The 11,497-nt window shown below is 35.4% G+C and overlaps 1 protein-coding gene across 1 annotated transcript; it reads right to left on the reverse strand.

Annotated features, from left to right (window-relative positions):
• Nucleotides 1-6,356: 6,356 nt before the first annotated feature.
• On the reverse strand, nt 6,357-10,236 carry OR5D2 (olfactory receptor family 5 subfamily D member 2). Its single transcript, XM_001489937.4, is given in 6 exon segments — nt 6,357-6,785; nt 7,955-8,169; nt 8,172-8,369; nt 8,372-8,470; nt 8,473-8,891; nt 10,193-10,236. Coding segments are annotated over 5 exon segments (966 nt in total). The 3' UTR covers nt 6,357-6,785; nt 7,955-7,963.
• Between the last annotated feature and the right edge of the window lie 1,261 nt (nt 10,237-11,497).

Here is an 11,497-nt window from a genome sequence, read left to right on the forward strand (position 1 = left end):
GTCACTTTCTTCCTCAGAGATCATAGGAAGTGTGAAGACAAGGCCCATTTTTTATTATTCTCTTTTGCCAAAATGTTTATTTCATTGCCGAGTACATTGTGGCCACCCAATGAGAAAACCAGGATGAATATCATTTGAAAGAAAAGAATTAGAATATGATAATGTAAACCCTCTCCTAGTCAAACTAAGTGGATTTGTGGGCTCTTTGTTCTGCGCATGTGTTTGTGTACTGCAAAGATCACTAAAACTCCATATTTACCTTTAAAGTAAAAGAAAAGAGACTGAATCGACTCACCTAAATACAAAAGCACTTGAATGAGTCATTTACTGAAGAATTCTTTGTTAAGATTAATGAACTCCAGGAGTGCTCCTGCTTGATATTTAATTAAGAGAAACAGATTTGAAAACACTAGTAGGAGTCCAGAGAATATTTCATTAAATACTTCCTATAAGTTACTTTTTTTCCCAACCTATTAGGAAAACTCAGAGATACCAAAGATAAGATCACATCTGAAAACAGAATTCTAACACCAAACTGTGTTACAAATATATGAATCAAGACCTCAGGGACATGGAGCCTAGAGAATACCACTGAAGTATTGTTTGAAGCCTGCAATTCAAGTAATTAGATGTAACACTGTCCCATATGATATCTTCGCTTTATATTTTGTTCCTAAAGCCCTCCTGGGGGCATTTGTATTATCAACTTTACTCAATTAATCTTAAGAAAAATAAATAACCCTGTATATGTCTTTAACTTTACAGGGACATAAAAAACAGAAATGTACAAAGGGAGAAAGCATCTATAAGACAATAGCTAGGAGAGTGATTATTAATTCATATTGATTTATTTTTCTATTTTCTCATAAAGGTATATTTATGTTCCTATGTTTCTAAATATAGAGCTGCCTAAACAATGTCACATTTTTATTTTTTCTTTGTTAATTAGTAATGTGTTATAAACCATTTTCTATTTACACTCTCAGTTTTACTAAAAGAAAACAATTTGCGTTGGCCTTTTAAGTGTAAGTACAGAGGCCTCAAATGTTCATATTTACTATTGAATCTGAAAAACAATTGGGGATTATACATTTCCTAAATATATAAGTTTATGAAAAGGATGATATATTCACTGATTTTGGTAACTCTATCCATCATGCCTTTAAAGACACAAATTAAATTTACCAGTGACTTGATGCAGTAGAGGATTATTTCTTACTAAAGCAAGATAAAGCATGCATTTCTAAACATTGACAACTTTGTTCCTTGTAGTATTATAGGGGCTGAGGTTTCTTCCAACTTGTAGCTTACCATCATTATGGGGCTTCTGAAGTTATGTTTCTCTTTTGTAAGTGAATAAGAGGTAATCATGGAACAACTCTGTGAGTACATCTTTAGAAAAGATCAATCTCATTGAAGCTGACCTCACATACCACAGAGGGGAATCAAGGTCAAGAGATAGTCAAAAGTCTCAGAAACACTAAACCTGAGGAAGTACAGATAAAAAGTGATATGGAGGGCTAGACTGGTAACATAGCAGTTAAGTGTGCACATTCTGCTTCAGTGGTCCAGGGTTTGCTAGTTCAGATCCTGGGCACAGACCTAGGCACCACTTATCAAGCCATGCTGTGGCAGGCATCCCACCTATAAAATAGAGGAAGATGGACATGGATGTTAGCTCAGGGCCAATCTTCCTCAGCAAAAAGAAGAGGATTAGCAGAGGATGTTAGCTCAGGGCTGACCTTCCTCAAAAAAAAAAAAAAAAAGTGATATGGATCTGTACTCATCAAGGATATTGGTCTGTACTTTTCTTGTAGTGTCTGTGTCTAGCTTTGATATGAAGGTAATGCTGGGCTCACAAAATTAATTTAGAAGTTTTCCCTCTACTTTTGGAAGAATTTAAGAAGGATTGATGTTAACGCTTCTTTAAATGTTTGTAGAATCCTCAACAAAAGACTAGTAAATTGAACCAAACAACATATTAAAGGGATTATATAATATGACCTAGTGAGATTTTTTCCAGGAATACAAGTGTGGTCCAACATAAGACAACCAATCAGTGCAATATACAACGTGAATAGAACAGAGGAATAAAACAACATGGTCAGTTCAATCGAAACAGGAAAAGCATGTGACAAATTGAAACACTCTCCCATGATAAAAACACTCAGAAAACTATGACTAGTAGGGAGCTTTCTCAACCTAATAAAGGCTATTATGAAACTAATAAAGGCCACTTATGAAAAATCCACAGGCAGTATAACAAATGATTAAAGACACCATGTGTGGACCTATACATGGTTCATCAGGCCATGCTGTGGTGGTGTCCCACATGCAAAATAGAGAAAGATTGACAAAGATGGTAGCTCAGGGCCTATCTTCCTCACCAAAAAAAAAAAAAAAAGAAGAAGTATAAGCAAGAAAATAAGAAATAAGTGAATTGGACTTCACAAAATTTAAACCATTTGTGCGTCAAAAAACATTGTCAATAAGGTCAATAAAAAGCCTACAGAATAGGATAAAAGATTTACAAATCAGGGGCTGGCCCCGTGGCCGAGTGGTTAAGTTCACGCGCTCCGCTGCAGGCGGCCCAGTGCTTCGTTACTTCGAATCCTGGGCGCGGACATGGCACTGCTCATCAGACCACGCTGAGGCAGCGTCCCACATGCCACAACTAGAAGAACCCACAACGAAGAATACACAACTATGTACCGGGGGGCTTTGGGGAGAAAAAGGAAAAAATAAAATCTTTAAAAAAAAAAAGATTTACAAATCATATATCTGATACTAGCCTAATATCCAGAATATGTATAGGACTCTTACAACCCAACAATAAAAAGTCAAACAAGGGGGCCGGCCCCATGGCAGAGTGATTAAGTTCGTTAGCTCTGCTTTGGTGGCACAGGGTTTCACTTGTTCAGATCCCGGGCACTGATGTGGCACTGTTCATCAGGCCATGCTGATGCGGCGTCACACATCACATAACCAGAGGCACTCACAACTAGAATTGGGACTCTGGGGAGAAGAAGAAGGAAAAACAAATGAAGAAGATTGGCAACAGATGTTAGCTCAGGTGCCGATCTTAAAAGAAAAAAGGTCAAACAAGATATAAAACAAGATTTATAAAAGTCTAACAAGCACATGAAAAGACACTCAACATCTTTAGACTTTAGGAAATTGGAAATCAATACCATAATGAGATATCACTTCACACCCACTGGGCGGACTCTAATTAAAATGTGTATGTATATATACAATAGCAAGTGTTGGCAAGGTTTTGGAGCAACTGAAACTGTCATACATTATTAGTGGGAATATAAAATGACTCAGACACTCTGGAAATCAGTTTGGTGATTCCTCATATAAACAAATATAGAATTACTATCAGACCAAATGCATAGTAAAAATATTTGCCTTCCACAAAGAGAAGTTGCCCTTTGCCCTCAGTTTCTGGGAGGTAATCTATGTCTTACCTGACAAAAATGTCTGTTTAGGGAGGGTGGCTGGCCACACCTGATATCAAGGTGGGCCTGACCATATTACACAATCTTCAAGTAGGGATTGCCCATACCAGAAAGATTAACCATGAGATTTAGTGTGGAGGCTTTTAGATATGGAGTATCAGTCAACCTGGAGGCTGAGACCAACATTTGGACAATCAATCAATTAATCAAGCCTCTGTAACAGAGTCCTAATAAAAACTGAACACTGAGGTTTGTGTGGATTTCCCTGGTTGGGAATAACTCATGTGTATTGTACAATGTTAATTCTGGGATGAGAACATGTCCTGAGGACAATGGAAGTTTCCTTTTTGGACCCCTCCTAGACTCTGTCCAATACATTTCTACCTTTGAGTTATTTGTCTGTGTCCTTATCTTGTGATGAACCATAACTGTGAGTATAGTTCTCTGTAAGTTGTTTGAAATTTCTGGGAAATTAGGGTACCTAAATGTGTTTTCGGGAATTCCTCAGACTTGTAATTTGTGCCGGAATTGAGTGCTGGATTATATGCTGTGACCTCAAACCTTACAGTCTGGCTAACTCCACGGTACCAGCAATTCCACTCCTAGGTATATACAAAACAGAATTGACAACAGGCACTCAAGCAAATACTTACACATGAATGTTCTTATCAGCATTATTCACAACCGCCAAAAGGTGAAACAACACAAATGTCCTTCAATAAATAGATGGACACACTAAATGTGGTGTGTATATATGTATGATGGGATATTACTTAGTAATAAAAAGGAATAAAGTACTGATACATGTTATAATGTGAATGAACCTTGAAAACAGTATGCTAGAATGAAAGAGCTCAGACACAAAGGTCACATACTGCATGGTTCCCTTTGTATGAAATGTATAATACGGGCAAATACATAGAGATAGAAAGCAGATTTCTCATTATTAGGACCAAGGAGGAGGGGGAAATGGGGAAAAACTGTTTAATGGGTATGATTATTTTTTGAGATGGTGAAAATAATTTGGAACTAAGTAGAGGTGTGTGTGTACAATATGGTGAACCTTTTAGTGTCAATGAATTTTTACTTGAAAAAGATTAATATTATATTATGAGAATTTCAATTCAATAGAAGAGAAACCAGTTATGAAAAGGAAATAAGATTTGATTCTATTTTTTGTCTCAGTCTCTGCAGCAGTTGATTCAAATTTTTCAAAGGTAAAAATCATGTTATTCTCCTAACTAAAATTCTATTGCTTCAGTCTTCCATATTATCAATAATTCATTATCCAGAAAGAAGGAAGTAAATAAGTTTTTCTTGTTCTAATACTCTATCCTTTCTGTTCCAGTTTGCTGAAAATTTTTATCATGAATAGTTGCTTAATTTTATTAACTATTCTTCACATCTTTTGAGGTGACTATATGTTATATTTTATTTTGTTAATGTGGTGAATCACATTGATGGACTAGTAATGATATAGCCAGCTTGCATTCCTGGATTAAACCTCTCCTGAATATGATTTATTATCCATTGCATATATCAATGAATTGATTTGCTATTTTAAGCACTTGTCCATATATATTTATGATATATTCTTCCGGAACTTACCTATCTAGTGATGCAGGTATCATAAAATGAACTGGAAAATGTTGCCTGCTTATTCTATTGTTGGTGTAAATTTATGTACGATTGGAATTAAACCTCTCTAATGTGCCATATACATTAGGGATAAGGCTATCATTTTTGTAAGGTATTCCTGAAATTTTGTTGATAACAGTAGGGAAATGAACACCAAATATAGCCAGAAAATCACTCATACATGTTGCTTCTCTGAGACCCACAAGGTCAGAACTATTTTCATACACTTTCTATTGGGCTTTATCTTTGTGCTTAGAATGCAACTTTTTTCATCAACAAGACAGTCTTTGAGCTTGAATGAACTATGAATCTAAGCAGCAATATTCAGGAAAGAAAGAGCCTTGATGTAGGAGCTCCACAATCCCTTCCCCTAACTGCCCGTCTGAATTTCCTTATTTCTCTTTCAGAGTCAATCTTTTTCTAAGAAGATAAAGAGTAAGGAAGATCAGTTATGCAGTAAAAATGTCACCTAACACCCCTGGAATCCTCATATTATAAAAAAATTGTCCAGCATTGCAAATTTCCTGAAGTTGTATTACTAAACATTATATGAAAAGTAATATTTACATAATATGGTCTACATTCAACTTATAACATTTTCTCCATTAAGTGACTATTAATTCTGTACATTCTTCCTTTAATCTTGTGAATACCTTCACCAAAAATCTTGACACAGCTCCTCAGAAATGAAACAAAGGAACTGCACCTATCCATGGCACTATTAAGAATATAAAGTAAGAAGCGTATAATTCATATATAGAAATGAAGAGCCCATCTAAAAGTGCACAGATTAAAATTATAACTTTGAAATGCTTGGAGAATATCTGCATTATATTTGTGTAAGTAAATGTCCATTCAAAAGCATTTTCCAGAATAACTAAAATCTATTCTAAAGGAACTTACAGCTATTCAGATGTTTTTCTTTATAATTTGTTTTATTTTCTCCTTAGGATCTTAAATCCAAAGACCTATAGCATATGTCAAATATAGCTCACCCTATACTGTGTTCACATCCTTTAGATACATGTTTTCTGTCATTAAAATATTTTTATTAACATACACACAGCCTATCAAACTACTTGTTGACTGGAGCACTTAGTTGAGTGTGTATGACATCTGGCTGACAGAGAGTTAAAAGTTAAATAAATCACATAACTCTATACATTATATATCTTGAATTGTTGAATATATTGTTACATATTGTTCCACAATCAAATAAATAGGTTAGGTTACAAAGTTTGACATCAATCTTCATTAAAATGGAAATTAGAATTTTTTATTTGCAGATAAAAAGTCCATGATTTGGGTGAAGTCAATAACATGATTCACAGTCTGCAGTTGGACTGAAACCATGATAACTTGGAAATTTACCAAAATTTTGTCTATCCTGTGAGACGTCAACCATGATCAGCCATGGAAAAGTCTGTCAAGCTACAACAGTTATTTTTATTTATTTATTTATTTTCAAAAAAAGATTCACTCTGAGCTAACATCTGTTACCAATCTTCCTTTTTTCTTCTTCTCCCCACCAGAACCTCAGTACATAGTTGTATATTCTACTTGTAGGTCCTTTTGGTTCTTCTATATGAGCCACCACCACAGCATGGCTACTGACAGACAAGTGATGTGGTTCCATGCAAAGGAACTGAATCCAGGCCACCAAAGTGGAGCAGTTATATTTATCTGAAATACAGGAAGAACAGTTTCCATTAAACAAAATTGACCATAAACTTTAGGTATATTGAAGTGTTAGGCCCAAATCTTCATTGTATTCTGTATCCATGCTCATTGCCATATAGCTTTTCAGTTCTACAAGGCAGATACAATTTCTTAACCATTGACTTTGTGCTCAGCTATATGATTTGCATTGGCTAATAGAATGTTAACAAACATAATACACATAGGAGCTTGAATCGGCTTTTGTTATAGCGCATTCTGTCTTCTGACTCAGTCATTGACAATCCAAGAAGATACTCTAACTAGCCCAATGGTACGCAGAGCAGAGCTATTGAATCACCAAGCAGATCCATAGACTAGAGATGATTTTGCTAGTTAGGCAAGACTATATCAGGTTAACGAAGATGCTCTAGCTGATATTAACAGGGCTGCTCCAATAAATCCCCCGATAAAAAGCAAAAATTACTTAATGTTACATGTCACCGAATTTTATGTTCCTTATTATGCATCAACAGCTATATTATACACAACTCAAGATTGGCATGAATGACAATTTTAGATTTAGCAATAACTACTTCTGAAGTGTGCAGTTTTTAATTTTAATTTTTGATGTTTTATATACAAATTAAATTTATATTAACAAACATAATTTAAGCAAACAAGATTCTGGAATTTGTTGGGGGCAGAGGTATGACTTCTTTGCACTTAAATTGTACCAATGCTTCCTGTGTGGAATTAAATAAATATTTGTTTTAAATTTAGAGTCTGAGTGCTGAATAACTCCTAGTTTACTATATTGCACTTGATGTATTCTCCCTGATAACAAGTTGTAAATATTTACAGTAACTCTATAAACCCATTCTGTGATGACAAAAAAAGAATGAAAGGTTCACTGGGCAAACGGTAATGTGTACTAACTCAGAAATCTTTGCATGACAAACTCTGTGAGCAGATTCTTCATTTAAGTGGCCTCAACCTTAATTAGTGTGTTATTTATTATTTTATAGCTAATTTGCTAAAGTTTAAATTTAACAGATGCTAAATAATCTGTCAACTAGGGAGTTACATTGAACGCTGTTTTGCTTTATGAAAAAAAGGAATTTGAAGTATTAAAAATGCTAAAAGTCTTGGGCAATCCTCCACAGTACTCTTTAAAATGAAAAAGTAAATCTTACCATCTTACATTAATGACATAACAATTTGCTGTTGATTGACTTCCTGACTGTCTCCTTCACATCTTTGTTCCTGAGGCTGTAGATCAGTGAGTCCAGCACGGGGATGACCACTGTGTAAAACACAGAGGCTAACTTGACCATGAGCCATGAACTTTTGGAGTCAGGAACACAGTAGAGAAATAGGATGGTCCCATGGAAAATGGTAATGGCTGTCAGTGGGAGGCACATGTGGAGAAGGCTTTGTGGCACCCCTCAGTTGAAGACAATTTCATGACAGTGATAAAACTAAAAAAATAGGAAGTAAGAATGATCATCAGGCTGTTTGTTTCATTGAATGTGGCAGAGACTAAAATGATTTTCTGGCTAATGTAGGGGTCAGAGCAAGACAGAGAGACATTGGCGGCATGCTCACAAAGTTATTTATTGTATTATTCCCTATGAAGGATAATTCCAATAGAAAGTAGGTAAGTGTCAGGGAACAGACTGCACCCCAAGAGTATGATACAGCCACCAAATGGAACAAAGCTTCTGGGACATTACAAATGTGTAGAGAAGACGGTTACAAACTGCCACAAATCAGTCATATGCCATCACTGCCAACACGAACGGTTCTGTCACCACAAATATGCATGCAAACAATTGTATGATGCACCCTGTGAAGGAGATGGTTCTGTCTTCCACGACCAAGTTTTCTAGTAGTTTAGGTGTAACTACAGTAGAATAACAGAAATCAACAAAGGATAAGTGGCTGAGAAAAAAGTACATGGGGGTGTGGAGTTTGGGATTGACCTTGATAATCACAATCATGCCCAGGTTCCCCAGCACAGTGACTGTGTAGATGGTTAAGAATAACAGGAACAGAGGCACCTGGAGTCCTGGAGATTCTCAGAATCCTAAGAGAATCAAAGTGACTTCAGCACTCTGGTTTTCTTCATCCCTGTGGACAAAATAGGGAAGTCAATTCAGAGAAATGAGAAGCTAATTTTGGATAAGGGAGGTTAAAATGAGGAAATGTTGAGAGACTTTGTGATTATCTATAAATAGTGCTGTGGAAAACTCTTTGTTTCAACTGTTACATTATTTAAGAGCTAGAATTTAATAATACCACAATTTTAGAGTGAGTATGAAATCTGTGTAAATGGAATACAAAAGAAGGCAGTTGAGAGAGGAAGGACAAAAATAGAGTTGACCCTGTTACATTTCAAGTGATCAAATTCAGTATCCTCAGAGGCTGTTAGCATAATGAGAAAGACCAGTCTAGCTTTTTGCATAAATCTGAGTTTAGTTAAAATGCTCATCTTGGGAAAAATATACATGATGTTTCTATGATTTCTTCCCTGACAACTTGTTTAACTATGAGACCTTAGAACTCAAAAGAAAATTAATGAGCCAGTAAAATGGTCGAGTTACAATATTTTTATTTACTATTGTGCTATAACTATTTCTAAATTTCTCTTTCCAGTAGCTTTCTTATACTCAGTCATACACTTCTTTTCCCATATTTTAAATATTTCCTTCAGAAGACTAATGCATTTGATCAACCACATTTACCTAATTGTTGCAAATTATAAAAATCTGTTACCCTTCCTTGGTGTATTGTAACATCAAGTATTTAGAGAGATTTGTGGTAGAAATAAAATTAACTGTAATATGTCCAGACCATTTTTATTATGTTGGAGACTTTTCTACAACATCGTTATCAGATGGTCATCTTAGTGTACTTCAAAACCTCCAATTATGGGCCATTGCTTCCTGAGGTATTACAGTGTGGTTTTTATTTGGTTAAGGACCTTCTTTCATCAAATTGCTTTCAATAGACATAAAGATAATCCTTCCAATGCCCTGTTTTCTTAATTTCTGGATCTCTCCCAATAAGTTTCCCTCCACTTGAATCACTCCTCATTGACCATCGTCATAGTCTCAACTATGCATCTATCAATGATTATACGACCTCAAAAATGCCTATTTCATCCACATCTGTAACATAGTATGTATTGTACTTATATTTTATCATTTACCTTTTTAACATTGTGTGTTCACAGTAAAATAAAAGTCATGAAAGCTAGGATGGGGCACTATAAGAGAGTAAGTACTCAATAACACATTGAATAAATGAGTATATGAATACATGAATGAGTGAACTTTAGGTATATAATATGCATGTACTGGATAAAAGCTTATAATAATACTAAAGAAGTTAAACTTACCTATAGAGTCAGCACCACACTGTGAACTCACAATGCACTGAGACACATCTCGAGTCCTGCAAAACAGGTAGCCATAGTGAAACCCCACGGGACCTAAGCTTACTGAATTAGCATAAAATAAGGATATTTACACGGGGGAAATAGGCTGAATTATTTTTTTAAATGTCCTGTGTTCCTCCAAAATGGTTCAACTGCTTTTGTCTCCCTTTATAATCCATTATTCTCAAAGCCACTTCCTGACTGCTTACTGAAACCTAAAATGGCACTAGGCATAAAAACAAGGCCATTCTACGTAGAATTATGTAAAAATTCTGTCTTATTAGGAGCTGAAGTTAAGAGGCTATAGTTTTCCTTTGGTTGTTCTGACTTTATCCTCCAAGACTGTTTGCAGCACTTAAAGCTTCCCTGCATAAATATAAAGATATCATTGACATATCCCTGCTCTTTTTCTTCTTCAATTGCTCCTTAAATTCCCTTGATTCAATACTTGTGATTTAATCTTATACCACATTTATTATTATTTCCTGAAAGTATTTTTCAATTTTACACAAAACTCATTGAGTGCAAATTCCATAACAGAACATATTCCTTCCAAAATCTATACTCGTCTCCTATGGCTGTTATAACAAAGTCTCAGCAGCCCCGGATTGAAAGGGAATGCAAAGCCATCAAAGAGAAATAAAATTTTGATATATATTCAGCTCATTATTACCCATACATCTTTTCCACACAGGTAGCTTTTCACTCCACCTCCTGCACTCTGTATTTGTACCAACAGACTTAGGGTAAAGTTCACAGTCCCCCATTTAGCCCCAGGAATCATCAACTATGTTGAGCTGGCTGAGAGCACAAGGTGCTGGGCGCACTCTTTCCCTCCTTTCTGATGCCAACCATCATGACTGTCTCACTGCATATCCACTGTGTATTCAGCAGTATAACAGGCATTTAGAAACCACGATATTGTAAAATATGGTCCTTATCCTCAATTTTTTTTCTTATGAGTATTATTCCAGAGAATAATGCATATAGTTACAAATGATACGTTGCTACCAATAATTCTTGTTTGTTATTGAAGACAAAGTTTGTGTGTATAAAGAGAGGAAAAGAATATTGTAATCAAGAAAAACTGAAAATATTTCCTAGTGTTGTAAGTCAGTGAATAATAATAAATGTGGTGAAAGATAAGGAATCAGATCTTCTAGTTGGCTGAACTAAGTAGGTATCATGGCAGTTAGAGTTACACAGATGTTTGCCTCCTGCAAAGATTATTGGAACACATTATTTTCCTTTTAAAGTTAAATAAAATAAGGATTGAATCAACTCACTTGAGTGCAGA

Source organism: Equus caballus, chromosome 12 (assembly GCF_041296265.1).
Source record: "Equus caballus isolate H_3958 breed thoroughbred chromosome 12, TB-T2T, whole genome shotgun sequence".
NCBI lineage: Eukaryota > Metazoa > Chordata > Mammalia > Perissodactyla > Equidae > Equus > Equus caballus.